Here is a 21,323-nt window from a genome sequence, read left to right on the forward strand (position 1 = left end):
TCTTAGAACTCCATATTTTAAACCCCAAAACATATTTTAAAATATCAACCATTTACCCTTCTATAAACTTAATCTTTAAATCATGTTTTAGATAACATTTGTCCTTGCTTTCCTGCTCTGTAGTCTAGTGTCCTCTTCCAAGTTACTTTTTTATCCTTTTTTATCCCTTTTTCTTCAACTTATTCCTTATAAGTAAAGGGTCCTGTAGTAACCAATTTCACTTATCGTTGATTTAAGTTAATGTGTTACCTTTCTCCTGGTATTTTCAGCACTATCCCTAATACAGGAAGGGAAGGCTTTGTCCCTTTTTCAAGAAAATCCACTCAGTGAGTTGTGGAGGGGAGAAAGGAGGATGCATTCAAGACTTCCCTACCTTTTTAGAATCAAACTGTATAGATCAAGAATGTCAGCGGATTTCAAGGAATTCTTAAAAAGATTGAAAACAAAATACTGAACAGTCTTTCATCCTTAATATGTTAATGGTTTGAAAACCATTTTTAAACCACAGACATTTTGGCAGATGAAGCTTTTTACTGCAGTCTAGGGTTTAAGACAGATAAAAGTGGACTGCTCTGGTTGAATATGAGGGGATGGGCTTGTACAGGAAGCAGTTCTGTGGTAACCTTGGACTCCAAAGAGTAAAATGTAATACTTTGATTACTTTAAAGAAAGAAACAGTGGAATTTGAGAAGGATCCAGTGGATGAAGTTCTGGTGTATGAAGGAATGCAGTCTGAAGCAGGATAGAACTGAAATATAAAAATCACAGATAGTATGGAGGGGTGGAACTTGAACTTGTCTTCTAAATCCTTGATACTAAGAGGGGCAACTCTAAGAGCTTAGAGAGGAGATTAACATGTAAATGAAGCTATTAATTCACACTATGCATATAGTAATTTATGGAACCCATTATCCAGAAAAGAAGGTTGAAGATGAAAAAATACAAATTACACAGATATTTAACTGAGTGAATGGGTGACTGAGCCATAAAAGATTAATAATGGAAATGTAGATATTTGGGGAAACATTTACCTTTGAATACCAAAAAGAGATATTTGACTCATTTATTACAGACATAACTGAGCTCAGTGCACCATGGAATTTTTTATTTGGGGCAAATCTCTACAAATGTATGCTTATTTTACAATATATCTTTGATTTTTATGGTTAAAATTCTAAAAATTGGGTGTATACAGTTTAAGCTAGAAAATACATCATTGTAAGTTGATTGATTCCCAGAGCTAAATTATCATTAGGAAATTGTAATACAAAAAATAGATGGCATCATCTTAATTTTATAATACTTAGACTATATAATACTTAAATTTGGATATAGAATATCAGCTAGATTAGAGTTTAGAAAGTCATTTTGACTTCTTTCTTACAGAATGATAGATTTATTTATGAACACCAAAATGTACGTTAAAGAATGGCAACTTTGGTTTTTGCTCCCGGCTGCGCAGGGAGGTGGTTGTGTGTGAGTCTGTCAGCCATGAGGGCACCGTCGCCGGTCTCCTCGAGGTGCAGCAAAGGCTATGAGTTTTAAGGAAGTAGAAAGATCATTATGATAATTGATTTCTGAAAATTTGCCATAAAGGATGGCTGAAAAACCATCAGGAACACAATTCCAAGAGGTACCCAAAGTTACATGTAACTGCAGATGAGTGTTAAGATCCTTAGCCATAGTATTCAGAAATTCTTCTTAACCTCAAGTGTGGCATGCAACATTTTGGAAAGGAAAAATGAATTGGTCAAGAAGACAGATGAATAGAAAAGCAAATGGAAAAATTAATTTATTTGACATGATAAACCTTATCTCAATAAATTATGTAGAAAAATACATATTGTATTTTAATTGCTGGGTAATAAAGTCTTTTCTTTAAAATGTAAAAAAAAAGAATGGCAACTTTGAAAGTTATTTGGTAATTAAAAGCCAGTGGAAAAAGACCATAGTGCACTGTTACTCTGGAACATTAGTTTAAGCCTCCAGAGCCTTTGGAATATATTTTAAAAACTTTTTCATTATATACTTTTTCTCTCAGGTTTTTTTTTTTTTTGAGATGATGAACTTAAATACCTAGTTCTGTATTTTGAGAGTCCAGAGTGCTCACTATTACGCATGTAGTTGCATATTTTTAAAGTTAAAATGGTATTTACATTGTAACACCAACTTGGAAAAGCCAGGCTATTTGTCCCCAAGCCTAGTTGACCCAGTGGAGCCACCCTCAGAAACAACTGATTCTGAAGCTTCAAAAATGTTGGTGCTTTTTTTGTTTGTTTTATTGAGTTGAGAAAAAATGATTTTTTTAAAAAGTAGGCTAGCAGAATACATATGTTCAATTTTGAAAAAGTATCTGTTGGTTCAAAGTTGCTTTTAGTTACCACAGTTACCTTTGAGCATGCAGGGTTTTATAAAAGCATAGGGAGAATGTTTTTAATCTACCTTAAATTCTAAATCTAGCTTTCTTATATATTTTTAAATTTGTGCATTTTAATATAACTACATATATTTTCTAACCTCATACATTATTGTCTGTAACTTTTTTCTTGCTTATGGAAGTAATATATATTAATTTGGGGAAATTTAGAAACATAGAAGGGACCACAAAAATTGCTTTAATCCCACTTTTCATAAGTAAATACTATTCTAATCTTGGTCCATTGCTTTTGAATCATTTTTTTGTACATACACATATATAATTTTAAACAAAATTAGAAAATTAGGATCACATTTCCTTTGTACTTTTTAAACGTAATATATTGTAAGCATTCTCTCATCGTTATTTAGTCTTCAAGACATGTTTTAGTGGCTGAGTAGTTTTATATTGTATTGGCTGACATAATTTGGGTTCTGTTTTGTTGATTTGGAAAGGAAAGCTGTTTCCAGATTCTTGTAATTATACTATTACATACAATTAAACACCCTGTAAATGAAACTTCGTTTAATAAATTTGTGGGTTCCTTACGCTTTATACATAAAACAAAAGGGAATAAAAATTGGTCCCTACTCTTATGAAACTTACATTTTATGAGGGAAAACAAACCAAAAAGTGAATAAAAATATGTCAGGTAGTTGTCAGTGATGTGAAGAAAGATAGGGCTGGATAAGGAGCTAGTTCCTGGAGAAAGTGGGGAAGGGTGGTATTTTATTTAAGTAAGGACTATATGAACAAGGAAGACAAACCACACAGATTTCTAGGTGAAGGGTTTTCTGGGCAGAGGGAAGAGCAACTGCAGAGAGTGGCCACTAATCCCAGCAGGGTGGAAGGAACGCTGAAATTGGGCTGTGACGGAGTGGGCTGAGAAGCAGGTGGCAGTGGTCAGAAAGCAGAATCTAGTGCAGGTCCTAGTGACAGGTCCCGGGGTGGTAGATGAAGTGGGTTTGAAGAGTAGAATCTGCATCTCAAATTGATCTGTCTCTATTTCTGCTTTTCTACTAATTGTGACTGTACATTTTAGAACTAGTTATACTTGAAGTCGTACTTTACAACAAAGTTCGGGTTTTTCCTTTTAGAAGCCCCACTGTCTGCGACAAGCCGGAAGAGCTAACTGCAGAGTAGGTAGTTACTCCTCTTCTCTGTGGCACACCTGGGATTCCAGTAGCCGTTTAAGTCCTGCCAGCTGCCTATAATATACTGCTTCATAATCTCATGCCCGGGGTATTCTCAGAAGAAGAATATGAAAGGAGCTTGCTACTTACCCTGTTTAGGGCTTTTACTTTTGACTTTCTCTGGGGATCTGTGGCTATTTAATTTTTTGACTCAATTTCCTCAATTTGACAGACAGAAAATGATAGTTAGATGTTAAATGTTTCTTATAGTAGCAAAACTGCCTTGAAAGTATTGTCTCATTTATACTAACCTTATATTTGGCTGTTAGTATTTGAGAATGCAGCATTCTCGCACTGTCTGATTGGTATAGTTTTTTATAGCTTATAAAATAATTTTACAATTATTGTTCTGCTCATTCCACAAATGATGTTACACCATCTATAGGAACGCATCTATAAAATGATGTTACACCATCTATAGGAGCGCAATCATTTTAGTGTTGTGCAGTGCATCTCTGCTTCTTGGGAGTTTTGAGGACACAGTTGTGTTAAATTTGCTCCTAGGAAAGTTTCATATTTTTCTTGTGATTTGGAGTACTCTATAAATTTTAGGATGCACTTGAAGACAGCAGGCTCTCACATCTGCTGTCATATGAAGGAATTTCATGATCTGCCTCAATAGTTAAGGCCAGAGAATTTCTGAGCACTTTGCATTTTCCAAATATATTTGCTGAATAATGGGTTTGGTTCTTCTTGGAACTTGTAAAGTTACTTCATGGAATGGAAAAGAAGTTTTTGCCAACAATTGGAACATATGCTTGACTCTGTAGCTATATTCAGCCAAACCATGCTCAGATGATTGTACATGATGTACTCATCCTGTGCCATTCTGCTGTGGAGCGGTTTGGTTGGTAACGTCAGCATGCTCAATGCCTGAGCCACACAGACATGCTATTCTGTATAGAAGTCCTGAATTATTAGGTTAAAAAAGGTTGATCTGATATATTTGTCATATTACTAGTTATTTCTTCCAGCTTCCTGGATCCTTTTATCTTATTAGTATTTAGTTTTCATTTATTAGCATTGTATATTTAAGTATTTCAATTTTTATTGTGTAAGGGCAACTTTATGAAAGCTTAATTTTTAGTATTTTGTTTTTATTTCAATTTTCATTGTTTATTGACTAATTTGAAATTTTAAATATTTGAATATGAATTTCAAGTGACTTTTTTAAGAAATAATACATTTTTATGAACTTTAAAAATTTTCAGTAAGTAGGATATTTGTAAGGGAATAACTAAAATGTTTGTATCTTCTCTTGACTCAGTATATAGCATTCAGTAATTACATAATAATTAACTGCCATTTTTATCAAAGAAATTCTGCACTCATGTTCTCAGTTATCTCCTTTTATTTTATGGCTTCTAATGGTTTATGGTTTTGTTTAGAAAACAGCAAGGCTCGAAGTAATGATTTTGCTGAAAAGAATGGACTTCAGAAATATGAATATGTCTTACATCCACGAACTACCGGCTTTACTTTCGTAGTAGACCGTCTAAGAGAAGGTAAACATCCGTCTCTATGTATTTTTATATAAGTGGTAAAAGTTGTTAAACTTTATATATAGCCTGTTAGAATTTACACAGCACTTTTTCATACTTCATTTAAAAAAAATCTAACTGTTTTTATACTGAAATTGACCCCATTTACCAAAATGTTTCTTTATGTATTCTTAGAAATATAAAACGTATCTTTGTAAAAAGCATTTCTTCTCCTTTCCTGGAACAGACAGAAAATGATAGTTAGATGTTAAATGTTTCTTATAGGAGCAAAACTGCCTTGAAAGTATTGTCTCATTTATACTAACCTTATATTTGGCTGTTAGTATTTGAGAATGCAGCATTCTCGCACTGTCTGATTGGTATAGTTTTTTATAGCTTATAAAATAATTTTACAATTATTGTTCTGCTCATTCCACAAATGACCGTGGTTGGTAGGAAGGTAAGTACTTCTGTCTCCATTTTATAGGTGGACGAAATTAACAGTTCAAGTAGGTAAGTAAATTTCTGTGGGTCACCACTTCCTTTTTGTGTCTGTTGAAGAGCCTGTGAGGACAGGGTGATTTCATTGATGATATCACACTCATATCATTGTTTAAGTTTTTATATTTTTATTATGGAAAAAGCCAATTGTACTTTTTACATAGCTGTGCATTTTTGTGTTTACACATCCATACACACGTGTTCATAAAAATAAATAACACATATGGACAAATATGGAGGAATTATCCAGAAATACTGCTCAAGTGTTAATAGTTTTATAAAAACAATTCAAAGCCCAGAGTCACTTAACAGAAGAATAATCGTTAGAATGTTTCTGCACTCTACTCTGATTTCTAGCCAGTTATATTGTGTTGGTGACATTTGTGACAAATCATTGCCTGCATTTGGTAATTGCTAAATTGTCACAAAACTGCTTGTGCCTAATATGAAAGTTCCTGAGATACTATATCAGAAAAGGTATAAAGTTTTTGCTTCTTTCCCTAAATGGCATCACTGTTGTTCCTTTAAGATTAATGTTAAGATACAGCATATAGTCTCAATTAATAAACCCTCCTAAGATGCAACTTCTTTACAACTTAGTGCCCGTGATCTCTAAGAAATGGACACAATCAATCCAAAATCACATTGGTATGGTAAACCAAAAATAATATCCCCATTCATTTAGTTTGCTTTTGGAATTCTGTGGTTGTAAATATATGAAATGAACTTGTGGGTTTGACGGACTATTGGATATGAATAGTGAATGACTTTCTATCTATATAAGCTTGTGGAGAACACAGTTTAGTGCCTCTGGAGTGGTATAGAGAAGTGCCAAGAAGTTAAAGTGTTGTCTTTTTTAATGTTTTTATTTTCATATTGGTACCATTTACTGTGGCTTCCAACTTAGATTCCCTCTTCCCATTCACCATTGTATGCTTTTTATTTCCTTCCATAATCTGATAGTTTGCAGCATTTAATGATTTCCCCAACAATATTTCTGACATCATTGAACATATTCATCTACTTGGTATCTCTGGTAATGAAGTTTCTGACAATGTAAGTGTGCTCTTGGAACACATCATTTTGCTAATAAAGATTGCCCTAAATGTAGACAGAATAATTGAGAGAATATTGTATAGTGGATAAGGATTTATCTATAGAGATCTCTGTTCTGAAATCTGGAAAATATTTCAGTAGAGAACTGATTTGTGACTTCGGGGAATGTGCATGGGCAATGCAGTGGGAAAGCACTAGTCAACAACCGAAATATGTGATTTCTCCTGCCAGAGCTGACAGCTGATTTCCTCCCTCTGTATATCCATTAAAAAGACAGAAAAACACAGTTATCTAATTCCATTTGTTTTAGTTAGAGAAATAGAATGGGACCTGTATAGTATAATAATGATAGAAATAAAGCATGATGATGATAATTATAATAGTGAAAGCAGCTAACATTTATGATGTGCTTACTAAACACCAGGCATTATGCTAAGTGCTTTATGTGCAAAAGGCCAATTAATCTTCACTACCCTACACAGTAGTTACCATTATTAATATTTCACTTATAGGGCAAACTGAAGCAGAAACTGAGGTAAAGTAGTTCATCAGAGTTAGAGGAAAAAGGTTTGTCTGACATGGTCTTTCTATTAGAACTTGCTTCCTTTTTATGTGATTTAAGTTAATGAATCGTAAAGCACCTTTGTAACAACAGTAAGCTGGGTTATTTTAATCAAGAAAGAATATTCTACAGAATAAAAAAGAGAGCAAGTGATTGAGCGTGGTGGGATGTTGAGGTGATTATGGTGCTGTCTGCATGACGGGAGGAGCAGAGGATAAGGTAGCTTAGGCAGCAAGGTGGGGACAGCTCTGCTGTTGGGAGGACTCAGATAACAGAGAGAGGGGAAAAGTTTCATCAACAATCAGAGTTAGGGCAGATCTTAGAGGTCATCTAGGCCAGAGTACCATTTTAGAAAAGGAATCTAAGACCCAATCAGCTTTCTGATCTTAGGGCCCCTGAGAATTACTTTTGATAATAAATTGTATGGAAAGGACTCTTGCTGCTAAACAATGACCATTATAAATATCCCAGTGGAATCCTATAGACTACATATGAAAACAAATTACCATAAAATAGCATCTTTATTGCTCAAGAGTATACCTGTGAATTCAGTGTTGCTGCCCTCAATTAGGCAGTCAGCACAAAGGGACATCAAGAAGTCAAGGATAAAGTTTTACCAGAAAGCATTGAAGAAGTGGAAATGTAAAACAAGGAAAGTAGTATGTGTGCCTCTGTTTATATTTCATGTAGATTGAAAACATTTGGAAAGCACACTCTTATCCTAAAATGTAACACCCATTATTTAATATTATGATAGTAATTGCAAAAATCTGTTCTTAGTACCCTGATTTCCATTCATTTATATACTTTCTTTATACCCCTATTAGATCATTACCGTCTTATACTTCCCATGTGTGTTACAAAAATGGAACCCCCCACAAAGAAAGTCAGTAGGCACTGATTTGCAAAAGGAATGCCTATCCTGTGAGCACCGTGAAAAGAATGCTTGAGTGGGAAGTGTCAAGAATTTATTTATTTAGCTATACTAGTGATTCTCCATAATAAAGACTCAATCAATATTACTTAAATTGAATATTTTTTTAGACAAGGTCAGAAGAGAATGTACGAAAAGGCCAGTGTGGAACTGAACAGTCAGCTAGGAAAAAGCAACCTGACTGAGCTGAATATTTATTTTGGAGAATTCAATTTGTGTTGGAGAGCAATAGACAGTGGAGCCATTATTATTGAAAAGCTTAATTCGTATCCCCCAATAATCATATTTTTAGTTTGTCCATTTCTTGATCAAGTTACTCAAGCCAGTCAGTTCATTTAAGAACCTAAAACATCATATACGTATGTTTAAGCTTTAGGTTTGAAATAACATGTTTTTAGAATTAATAGTAAATAATACATATTTAACCCATAGAATTAAATTCTAAATTTGACAGAAATGAAGAACAGTGTTTTTCCACTAGTCTAGGAGACACAGGTTTAACCAATTAAGGAAAAACAAATCCCCCACCGGGTAATTTAGATTAGTATGCCTGAAGAAAACTCTTTAGGAAGAGAGAATTGCTGATGTAACACCCAGATTGCATATATAGTACCTAATTGTCCTGTATTTGGCTTCTTTATTTTGGTACAGTAATTCTCATTTGCTCTAAGAAAGCTGCTTTGTTACCTAGGAAGTAACAAGCATTATTAGACTATTCGGCATTATTAGACTATTGTAATTTTTTGGACTTTTTGCTTAGTGCATTCCAACCCAACAGTATAGTCTATTTGTCGCCTATAGTTGCTATAAATAGCGGGGGGCTCAAAATGCCCAGAAAAGAAGTGTGGGCCCAGATGGCCTCTTAGCAAGGTTTGGGATTTAGTTCATCCTCCAGAACAGCTACTAAATAGCTAGGAACAGTATAGAACAACTCCTGGGGCCATGTCAGTGACTGGATACACGGTGTACCCTAGTCTGGACCAGCTGGACTGGCTGCAAGCCACCCCAGAATGGTGAGTTCCCCAAGCTGCAGTGGCTGGCGCCTCTCCCCCACAGGCTGTTTCCCAGAGGAGAAAGGAAAGGGACTTTACCAGCAGCAGGGGCTGAATGCAACTAAGCTTCAATTGTGGAATTAATTCACAAATTCTGATGACTAAAAATAGGCCCCCAGCTAAGCAGAACCTGGTCAAAGTGGAGGTTGCTGATTTTTGCCCCGGCACCGAAGGGACAGGGCTGACGTAAAAAGGAAAAAGAAAAAGAGGTTTTTTGGATTGGATAGCACATAATACTTGAAAGTGTCTGTGCCCTGAAGGAAAGGAGGGGGCACATAGGATCTGAGGGTACACAAAGCAACATACCAACTTATGCTCCTGATTGGCAAACCTGAGGAACAAGGGTCCTGCTTTGAGAAGGATTTTTCTGTTTCTCTTTTTTTGTGGCTGTGTTTCTGCAAGGGCTGGACAACCTTTGGATACAGCTGCAAGGCTTCTCAGACTGCAACTGCCCCAGGCATAGGCAGAAACAAGCTTGTTGGAGAGCTTGTCGGGAGCCTGTGCCTTCCCCAGGAGAGGGGTGGGGCCCAGCTCATGTGGATTCCCTCCCACAAGGAATTCAGACCCCAGGGTTTGGAAATTGGAAGCAATTAAAGACAGACTACAACCTCTCCTCTGTCTCCACCATGTCCCCAGCAGGGAGAGTCTGCCACAGTTAAAGGAACCGCATCACCTTATGCTGATGAGACCCGCAGGCAGACAAGCACCACATACTGGGCAGCATAGGAAAAACACAGAGCCCAGAGATGTCACAGAAAGGTCTTTCCACCTGCTGGGTCTCACCCTCAGGGAAAATTTAACACAGGTGACTCTTTCCTCATGATAGGAGGAGGCCAGTTTGGTCTGGGAAAGTCCGGCTTGGGTCTATAATATGTAAGTAGACCCTCCTAAGGGTGGGGGTGGGGGAGAAAGGCACCATATAGGCAGGGTAAGAAACAAGAAAACAAGAACTGAAAAATTCTTCTCTGTTAAACAAAGCTAAGCTAGTGGTCCAGATTAAGCTGAACTGAATGTCAAAGAACAGATAGACAACATAGTCATCCAGCAAGAAAATCCTAGGTAAAAGAAGTGAAAACAATCTCCAGAATAAACTAATTAAGGTAATTAAATGCCTAGATGCCAGTAAAAAATAACAAATCACACTAGGAAAATTGAAGATATGGCCCAGTCAAAGGAACAAAATGAACAATTCAAATGAGATAGAGGAGTTGAAACAATTAATTCAGAATATACAAACGTACATGGAAAACCTCGTAAATCAAATCAGTGAACTGAGGGAGGATATAAAGAAGGCAAGAAATGAACAAAAGAAGAAATTGAAAGTCTGAAAAAACAAATCACAACTTATGGGAATGAAAGGCACAGTAGAAGAGATGAAAAAACAGTGGAAACCTACAATGTCAGATTTCAAGAGTCAGAAGATAGGATTGCTGAACTGGAGGATGGAACATCTGAAATCTGACAAGCAAAAGAAAATATACAGAAAAAGAATGGAAAAATACTGGCACGGACTCAGGGAATTGAATGCAACATGAAGCACAGGAATATATGTGTTGTGTGTGTCCCAGAAAGAAAAGAGAAGGAGAGAGGAGGAGAAAAACTAATGGAGGAAATTATCACTGAAAATTTCCCAACTCTTATGAAAGACTTAAAATTATAGATCCAAGAAGTGCAGCATACCCCAAAGAGAATAGATCCAAATAGATGTACTCCAAGACACTTACTAATCAGAATGTCAGATGTCAAAAAGAAAGAGAGAATCTTGAAAACAGCAAGAGAAAAACAATACAAGGGAAGCCCAATAAGACTACATGTAGATTTCTCAGCAGAAACCATGAAGGCGAGAAGACAGTGGCATGATATATTTAAATTACTAAAAGAGAAGAACTGCCAATGAAGAATTGTATACCCAACAAAATTTTCCTTTAATAATGAGAGGGAAATTAAAACATTTTCAGACAAGAAATCACTGAGAGAATTTGTGACCAAGAGACCAGCTCTGCAAGAAATACTAAAGGGAGCACTAGAGGCAGTTACAAAAAGACAGAAGAGGTATGGAGAAGGTGTAGAAAGGAAGACTATACGTAAAGGTAAAAAGAAGGAAAATTAGATATAACATATAAAATCCAAAAGGCAAAATGGTAGAAGAAAGTACTCCCCGTACAGTAATAACACTGAATGTTAATGGATTTAACTCCCCATCAAAAGACATAGACTAGCAGAATAGATTAAAAAACAGGACCCATCTTATGCTGTCTACAGGAAACGCATCTTAGACCCAAGGATAAACATAGGTTGAAAGTGAAAGGTTGGGAAAAGATATTCCATGCTAATAACAATCAGAAAAGTGCAGGGGTAGCTATACTAATATCCAACAAATTAGACTTCAAATGTAAAACAGTTAAAAGAGACAAAAAAGGACACTATGTACTAATAAAGGGAACAATTCAACAAGAAGACATGACAATCAAATAGTTATACACCGAGCCAGAATGCTCCAAAATACATGAGGCAAACACTGAAAAGAGAAATAGACACATCTGCCATAATAGTTGGAGACTTAAATCCCCCACTCTCATCAATGGACAGAACATCTAGACAGAGGATCAATAAAGAAAACAGAGAATTTGAATAATACAGTGAATGAGCTGGACTTAACAGACATTTATAGAACATTACACCCCACAACAGCAGGATGCACCTTTTTCTCAAGTGCTCATGGATCATTCTCAAGATAGACCATATGCTGGGTCACAAAGCAAGTCTCAATAAATATAAAAAGATTGAAATCATACAAAACACTTTCTCAGATCATAAAGGAATGAAGCTGAAAATCAATAATAGGCAGAGTGCCAGAAAATCCACAAATATGTGGAGGCTAAACAACACACTCTTAAACAACCATTGGGTCAAGGAAGAAATTACAAGAGAAATCAATAAATATCTCGAGGCAAATAAAAAGGAAAACACCACATAGCAAAATTTATGGGATGCAGCAAAGGTAGCGCTAAGAGGGAGATTTATTGCCCTAAATGCCTGTATCAAAAAAGAAGAAAGGGCAAAAATCGAGGAATTAACAGTCCACTTGGAAGAACTAGAGAAAGAACAGCAAACTAACCCCAAAGCAAGTAAAAGGAAAGAAATAATGAAGATTAGAGCAGAAATAAATGAAATTGAGAACATGAAAACAATCAAGAAAATCAACAAAACCAGAAGTTGGTTCTATGAGAAAATCAATAAGATTGATGGACCCTTAATGAGGTTGACAAAAAGAAGAAGAGAGAGGATGCAAATAAATAAAATCAGAAATGGAAGAGGAGACAAAACCACTGACCCCACAGAAATAAAGGAATTAATGACAGGATACTATGAACAACTTTATGCTAAAAAATACAACAATGTAGATGAAATGGACAACTTTCTAGAAAGGCATGAACAATGAGCATTGACTTGAGAAGAAATAGACGACCTCAATAAACCAATGACAAGTAAAGAAATTGAATCAATCAGTAAGAAGTTCCCCAGAAAGAAAAGTCCAGGACCAGGTGGCTCCACATGTGAATTCAACCAAACATTCCAGAAAGAATTAGTACCAATCCTGCTCAAACTCTTCAAAAAAATTGAAGAGGAGGGAGAGCTACCTAACTCATTCTACAAAGCCAGCGTCACTCTCATACCAAAGCCAGACAAAGATATTACAAAACAAGAAAACTACAGACCAATCTCTCTAATAAATATACATGCAAAAATCCTCAACAAAATTCTAGCAAATCGAATCCAGCAACACATTAAAAGAGTTATACACCATGACCAAGTAGGATTCATCCCAGGTATGCAAGGATGGTTCAAAATAAGAAAATCAATTAATGTAATACACTGTATCAACAAATCAAAGCAGAAAAACCACATGATCATCTCGATTGATGCAGAAAAGACATTTGACAAAATTCAACATCCTTTCCTGTTGAAAACACTTCAAAGAATAGGAATAGAAGGGAACTTCCTCAAAATGAAAAAGGGAATGTATGAAAAACCCGCAGCTAGCATCATCCTCAATGGGGAAAAACTGAAAACTTTCCCCCTAAGATCAGAAACAAGACAAGGATGTCCGCTATCACCACTGTTATTCAGCATTGTGTTGGAAGTTCTAGCCAGAGCAATTAGACAGGAAAAAGAACTACAAGGCATCAGAATTGGAAAAGAAGAAGTAAAACTCTCACTGTTTGCAGATGATATGATTCTATAAGTCAAAAACCCTGAAAAATCCACAGCAAAACTACTAGAGCTAATAAATGAGTACAGCAAAATGGCAGGTTACAAGAGCAACTGTTCTAGTTTGCTAGCTGCTGGAATGCAGTATACCAGAAACACAGAATGGCTTTTAAAAAAAGGGAGAATTTAATGAGTTGCTAATTTATAGTTCTAAGGCCAAGAAACTGTCCCAATTAAAACAAGTCTATAGAAATGTCCAATCAAAGGCATCCAGGGAAAGATACCTTGGTTCAAGAAGGCTGATGAAGTTCAGGGTTTCTCTCTCAAGTGAGAAGGCACATGATGAACACAGTCAGGGCTTCTCTCTCTGCTGGAAGGGCACATGGTGAATACGGCATTATCTGCTAGCTTCTTCTCCTGGCTTCCTGTTTCATGAAGCTCCCCCGGGAGGCGTTTTCCTTCATCTCCGAAGATTGCTGGCTTGTGGACTCTGCATCTCATGGCTACATCGTTCTGCTCTTTCTGAATCTCTCATTCTCCAAAATATTTCCTCTTTTACAGGACTTCAATAAACCAATCAAGACCCACCCAAATGGGTGGAGACATGTCGTCCCCTAATCCAGTTTAACAACCATTCTTGACTAAATCACATCATCCAGGGAGATGATCTCATTACAGTTTCAAACATACAGTATTAAATAGAGATTATTCTACCTTTATGAAATGGGATTTATATCAAAACATGGCTTTTCTTAGGGGACATACTTCCTTTCAAACCAGCACAGCAACACTAAAAAATCTGTAGTGTTTCTATATACTAGTAATGAACAATATGAGGGAGAAATCAAGAAAAAAATTCCATTTACAATAGCAAGCAAAAGAATAAAATATTTAAGAATAAATTTAACTAAAGAGACAAAAGATCTATACAAAGGAAACCACAAGAAATTGTTAAAAGAAATCACAGACCTAAATAAATGGAAGGGCATAACATGTTCAGAGATTGAAAGACTAAATATAGTTAAGATGTCAATTCTACTTAAATTGATTTACAGATTCAATGCAATACCAATTAAAATCCCAAAATCTACTTTTCAGGAATAGAAAAACCAATAACCAAATTTATCTGGAAGGGCAGGGTGCCCTGAATAGCTAAAAGTATCCTGAGGAAAAAAAAATGAAGTCGCAGGTCTCGCGCTACCTGACTTTAAGGCATATTATGAAGGTACAGTGGTCAAAACAGCATGGTACTAGCGTAAAGGTAGATATACTGACCAATGGAGTAAAATAGAGTATTCAGATATAGACCCTCTCATCTATGGACAATTGATCTTTGATAAGGCAGTCAAGCCAACTCACCTGGGACAGAGCAGTCTCTTCAATAAATGATGCCTAGAAACCTGGATATCCATATGCAAAAGAATGGAAGAGGATCCATATCTCATGCCCTATACAAAAATTAACTCAAAATGGATCAAAGACCTAAACATTAGATCTAAGGCCAGAAAACCGTTAGAAGAAAATGTAGGGAGATATCTTATAAATCTTATAATAGGAGGCGGTTTCCTAGACCTTACACTCAAAGCACGAGCATTAAAGAAAGAAAGAAAGAAATGGGATCTCCTCAAAAGTAAACACTTTTGTGCATCAAAAACTTAGTCCAGGAAGTAAAAATTTAGCCTACACAGTGGGAGACAATATTTGGAAACAGTACATCAGATAAATGTCTATTATCCAGAATATATAAAGATATTGTTCAACTCAACAACAAAAAGATAGACAACCTGATTACAAAATGTGCAAAAGACTTGAACAGATACTTCTCAGAAAAGGAAATACAAATGGTCAAAAGGCACATGGAAACTTGCTCAACTTCCCTGGCTGTTGGGGAAATGCAAATCATAATCACAAGGAAATATCAACTCACACCTACCAGAATGGCCATTATCAATAAAACAGTAAAGACAGGTGCTGGAGAGGATGTGGAGAAAGAGGCACACTTACCCACTGTTGGTGGGATTGTCAAATGATACAACCGCTGTGAAAGGCAGTTTGGCAGTTCCTCAGGAAGCTAAATATAGAATTGCCATATGACCCAGCAACACCATTGTTAGGTATCTACTTGGAGGACATGAGCACAAGGACACAAGCAGACATTTGCACACCAGTGTTTATAGCAGCATTATTTACAATTGCAAAGAGATGGAAACATTCAAAATGTCCATCAACAAATGAGTGGCTAAACAAATTGTGGATTATACATACAATGGAATATTATACAGCCGTAAGACAGAATAAAGTTATGAAATATGTAACAACATGGATGGACCTTACGGACATTATGCTGAGTGAGATTAGCCAGAAACAAAAGAATAAATAATGTATGGTCACACTGATATGAACTGACATTAGTGAATAAACCTGGAGAATTTCATTGGTAACAGAAACCATCAGGAAATAGAAATAGGGTAAGATATTGGGTAATTGGAGCTGAAGGAATACAGATTGTGCAACAGGACTGATTATAAAAACTCAGAAATGGACAGCACAATACTACCTAACTGTAATACAATTATGTTAAAACATTGAATGAAGCTGAATGTGAAAATGATAGAAGGAGGAGGGCTGGGGGCACAATGAAATCAGAAAGAAAGATAGACGATCAAGACTGAGATGGTATAATCTAGGAATGCCTAGAGTGTATAATGATAGTGACTAAATGTACAAATAAAAAAATGTTTTTGCATGAGGAAGAACATAGGAATGTCATTACTGTAGGGTATTGAATATAGATAGTAATTAATATTTTAACATTTTTACTTATGTGTGAGACTAAAGCAAAAAATGTTTATTTGGTGGAAAATTAAAAAAAAAAAAAATGCCTGGAAAGAGCCAGTGCTCTCCACAACTCATGTTACCTGTATCCTAGTCAGCAAGTCACACCCAGGATCGCAGTCAGTTACCGTTCCCAAGAGCCACCATAATTTCGGAGGCAAGGAAGAAAAGGGGAAAACCATTGAAATATTAGGTACATTATATACCATGTAGTCTGACCTTTTCTGTGGCTTTTTATTGCTAGAAACTATTTTTGAAATAGAATAAGACCTTTCCATTTTGTTAAAAAAATGTAATTGCGCAGTAGAAATTTGACATTTGCTAGAATGTTTTCTGAGATCTTTTCCATTTCCCTAAATTTGCAAATACCTCTATGGTAAAGTTGACTTTCTTTTGAGGCCATTTTACAAAGAAACAAAGCTTTTGTCTATTTATGGTGATGAATAGAGTACTCCATAACCAGATTGAGATTTAGATGCTAGTCGGTGCATAGGCTCACACAGCGAATAATGAGTTGTTGTATAACCACGAAGTAGAAATCCTTCAAATTCACCTCAGCAGAATTACACTCAACCACAAATCAGGGACCTTTGGGGCCTCTCAGGTTGAACCTGCAAAGTACTGCTTTAGACCTTAAGTGCCAGTTATCTTGTTTTCTTTACTCATTTTAATTCTCTCTCTCTCTCTCTGCCCCCCTCTCTCTCCCCCCCCCTCCCTTTCTCCCTCCTTCCCTCTCCTCCCTCCCCCCACCCCTTTGTGTCTCTTGCACAGTGAAAAATCTGAGCTACTCCTGTAGAACTGATCATGTCATTGTGTTTAATGAAAAAAGCTATGACAGGTTTAATGAAAATGATAGAAACCCTCTAGTCTGTACATAAAAACATTCATTTCACATTTATCAAGTGCCTCCTGTGTACCAGGCATTGACTTGAAATGTTTCTTTATCCTGTCTGTGCAGTGAAATCACTCATGGAACTTCTTAAAAAATGGAGATTCTCCCTTCTAAACTTAGACCTGCTGAATCAGAAAGTCTGGTGTTGGAATCCTGGGCTCAGAGTTCCCCCGTTAGCATTTTCATACGTATCATTTCCTTCTCATCACTGGCTCAGGTGGTAGTTTGCCCTGTGTTACACCTGAACCTGCCCTGTATCACTGGCTTACTCCAGCAGCTGACCGTAGGGCACACCACCTGGACTGGAGGCACCATGATTTAATCTCAGGTCTCTTTAATGCCAAATCCCATGTTCTTTCCACTGTGTAATAAGTTTACAATCTTTCTATTCCAAGTGCTACAAAAATGAATTTTTTGCAAGATTTTTCTCTTTCCAAGCTGTTTCCCTGATATACTTGGCTGTACTGTGAATTTTGTTTAATGGAAAGAGATATAAAGGATTTCCTTTTTGTAAGCATCTCATATTTTTCTGCTTCCTATAATTAACAACTCCTTCCTTTTTGTCTACAAACTTGCTCCATTTCTGTTTCTCTGTTACTTAATACAAAACAAAACAAAACAAAAACACACTTAAACTTAAACTATTTGTCCTTTCAAATTATGGTTCCATCTTTTCCCCTTCTTTTGTTAAGTCTCAAAAGAATAATATGACAATTTGATTTTCTTAACGCTGGTTGACTTTATATAAAAAAGAGATAATTTTGTTTTCTAAAGAAATCAGAACATAGTTACTGTAAAAAATTTGGAAAGATAATCATAAAAGATAAAATAAAGACACCCATAATCTTGCCAGTCACTTTTTTTAGAAATGTCTAGTGCCCATCTTTTGACATATATTCTTCCTGTATTTTTGTGTAGGTACATGTACATTTCAAACAAAATTAAGGTCAAATCACATATCATGTTTTGTAAACTTTTTTGTTAACTATCCTGTGAACCTTTTCCCATGCATACTTCCATACTTTTTGTATGTATGATATGCTAATGTATGCATAGTTTTCTATCAGATAGAGAGACCACTATTTACTTAACTAGTCCTCTGTCGTTCAATATTAAAGTTGTTTCCAGTTTTCTGCCATTATAAATAATAGCAAAGTGTGTATAAATCTCTAATAACTTCCTTAGAATAAATTTCCAAGTACAATTACTGAACTATAGGGCATAAATTATGTAAAGTTATTCCTAAAATCTTAATTCTTCTGCTCTGCCTCATTTCTGTCAATCACCAAGTTCTATTGATTTGCCTGGAAACGTCTCTTAGAGTCACCCACCTTCCTGTATTTCCATAGTGACCACATTGGCTTGGATTTCCATTCTCCTTTTCATTATTCCTGAATTTCTAACTGTCTGTCTCTGGTTTCTCCTTTGCCATTCCACATTACTTATTGCTAACAATCAGCTGTCATGAAATATCACTCTGCTATAATCTTATCAATCGTTTGTTCAGAAAATATTTCTTGGGTTTCTACATTGTCTGGCTTGCTGAGATACCAAGGTACAGCACATTCCTTCAAGGACCATGAGGTTTAGAAAACATATGTTTAATGCAATGTAATAAGATATATGAAAGTATCTTCAGGACATAAAGAAAGGGGAGCCTGTCATTACCAATAGTGATTGTTGTAGAGGTAGCACATGAGTTGAGAATTAAAGAACAAGTAGGCATTTTCCAAGGCAGAAAGCCATTTAAATATTTGTGCCACTTCCAAACTCCTTGGTCAAGACTTTCTATAACATAGCTCTGTTTAGTTTCCTAGGCTGCTTAAAGCCAATACCATGAAATGGGTTGGCTTAAACAGTGAGAACTTACTAGTTTACAGTTCAAAACTGAGAAAATGTCCAAATCAAAGCAATGCTTTCACCCCAAAGACTCTGGAATTCTGGGGCTGGCTGCCAGCAATCCTTGGCTTTTCTGCCACATGGCAAGGCACGTGGTGGTGTCTGCTGGTCTCTCCCTTCTCTTCTCGGTTTCCTTGCTTCTGTAGCACTCTCTCTCTGAACGAGGTGGGTCACACCTTAATCAGAATAGCCTCATCAAAAGTTCCTTCCTACTGTGGGTTTACACAGACAGGAATTGACTGGAAGATGTTTTTCTGGAGTACGTATGGCTTTAAACCCCCACAGACTCTGATCTTTTTTTTTTTCTGCAGTTTCACAATTTTAGGTTTTTACTTCCCGCTGCTCTAAAATACGGGAGACTAAAAGAGATATTAATTTAATGATTCAGCATTCTTATTCATCTGTTAAGTTCTATCTTCTATGTGTAATTCCACCATCACCTTTGATTTTCCATACCTCTCACTGGGGTTGTTTTGACTATGGCCATTCTAAAATTTGATATTGGAAGGGTATGTCACAAATATGGGGTAGGGAGATGGAACTATCTGATGTTCTGGAGAGGCTGGGCTAGGTTTCAGGACTTATCTGGACCAGGGACCCATCTGGAAGTTGTAGACTTGTGGAAAATTACTCTAGTGCCTGGAACCCTTGTGGAATCTTATCAGTTGCCCTAGGTGTTCTTTAGGGTTGGCTGGAAAGGTCTTGGTTGGGAGTTGGTAGGTTATGATAGGTAGCAAGGTCTAGCTGAAGCTTGTGTAAGAGTAGCCTTTCGACTTATTTGAACTCTCTCTGCCACTGATACTTTATTAATTATGCTTCTTTTCCAGGCTTTGATCTTTTAAAGTTTTGTTAGTCACACCTCTCCTTTATGCAGTGTAAGTTAACCTATTGGGAGTAATTAACTGTTCCTGTACCTTATGCTTTCTGAATTTTGCCTCTGTTTATGTTTGTCCAGCCCAAAACCTGCAATGTGTTGTTCTCTTATTTAACGTCTTTAAATGCTGTTCTGTTTTAAAGGGTCTTCTTTCAAGAATTCATTCCCATTTTCCCCGGCTAGCAGTTATCTGGATCAAATATCTTTGTTTCCTCTCTTATCAGACTTAGCACAGTAGACCTGATATTATGGCTGCTTTAATAAATCTTAAAGGATGATGATGAGGATAAAGGTTATGTCACCTGGATCATTACAGACACTCTCTCTCTAAGTTCAGTGATAACCTTTCCAACCTTATTGTATTTCTGTTCTTAGCAACATTTGGCATCTCTTGAAATACGCTCTCTCCTTGGCTTCTTACTTTTCTCCTGCTTTTCAGTCTGCTCCGCAGACTCTGTAAGGAGGTTCTTCTCTGTCCACCCCTCATATGTCTGTGTTACTCATGATGCTGGCCTGGGTTGCTTTGTGCACACACTCTACACATTTTCCCTAGGCTTCGTCATTCACCTTGGTTGCTTAAATTTTCCTTCAGATCCTCATCCTTAGTCCAGAAGTCCTTGCTGAATTCAGAGCCATGTATCTGATCTTCACCACTTTTGGGGGTTCCTAAAATACTTCGGCTTTAATATGTTCGAAGTTGAACTTCCATTTCCCTCAAAACTGCTTTTCCTTCTATATTCACATCAGGGAAGGTGGTGGTGGTGATGAGGATAACAGTAATAATGGCTTATGTGCCAGGATTATTCTGAGTACTTCACATGAATTGGTTCATTTTTATGTATGTGGAAACTGAAGTATAGAAAAGTAAAATAAGTAGCCCAAAAGTACCCAACCTTTAAATGGCAGAGCTGGGAGTCTGACTGTAGAGTCTTCGTCTTAACTGCTCTTATAAACACTCTTTTTCTTCATCATTGACTCAGTTGACTCAGTTGCTTAACTTTCTTCGCTCACTCCCCTCTGCTTTCTGTCTCATATACAGTGAAATCCCAACCATTGTAATTGATTCTCCTTCTTATACATGTATCTCAGATTATTCCTTTTCTTTTCATTCTCACTGCCATTGTGGTCTGGGTGTCTGTCTTATCTCCCCTGAATTATATGGCTGCTCAGCTGTCTCCCTTAGTTCTGGGCTTTCCTCAGCCAGCCCTTTGTCCGCACTGTAACTGAAGTATCAGGCTTGGTTCTAAATGAGGGCAGCAGCACGGTAGTTAGGTACCTAGGCTCTGCAATCAAAGACCTGGGTCACAAGCATGACTTCATCAGGATTAGCAATATGACTGGTCAGGTTAATTTCCCTCCGTTAAGCCTCAGTTTCAACATATGTAAGGTAGAAATAATAGTACTTACTTTATGTGA

The 21,323-nt window shown here is 36.5% G+C and overlaps 1 protein-coding gene across 7 annotated transcripts in view; it reads left to right on the plus strand.

The window, feature by feature from the left end:
- The window catches only part of LCLAT1 (lysocardiolipin acyltransferase 1), a 259,010-nt gene that overhangs the window by 154,491 nt on the left and 83,196 nt on the right, over positions 1 to 21,323 (plus strand). For all 7 annotated transcript variants that reach the window (XM_077134977.1, XM_077134975.1, XM_077134981.1 and 4 more), the window contains one exon: positions 4,998 to 5,114. In XM_077134977.1, coding sequence (XP_076991092.1) covers positions 4,998 to 5,114 — 117 coding nt within the window. The remainder of the gene's footprint in view (positions 1 to 4,997; positions 5,115 to 21,323) is intronic.

This window comes from Tamandua tetradactyla, chromosome 17 (assembly GCF_023851605.1).
Source record: "Tamandua tetradactyla isolate mTamTet1 chromosome 17, mTamTet1.pri, whole genome shotgun sequence".
Taxonomy (NCBI): domain Eukaryota; kingdom Metazoa; phylum Chordata; class Mammalia; order Pilosa; family Myrmecophagidae; genus Tamandua; species Tamandua tetradactyla.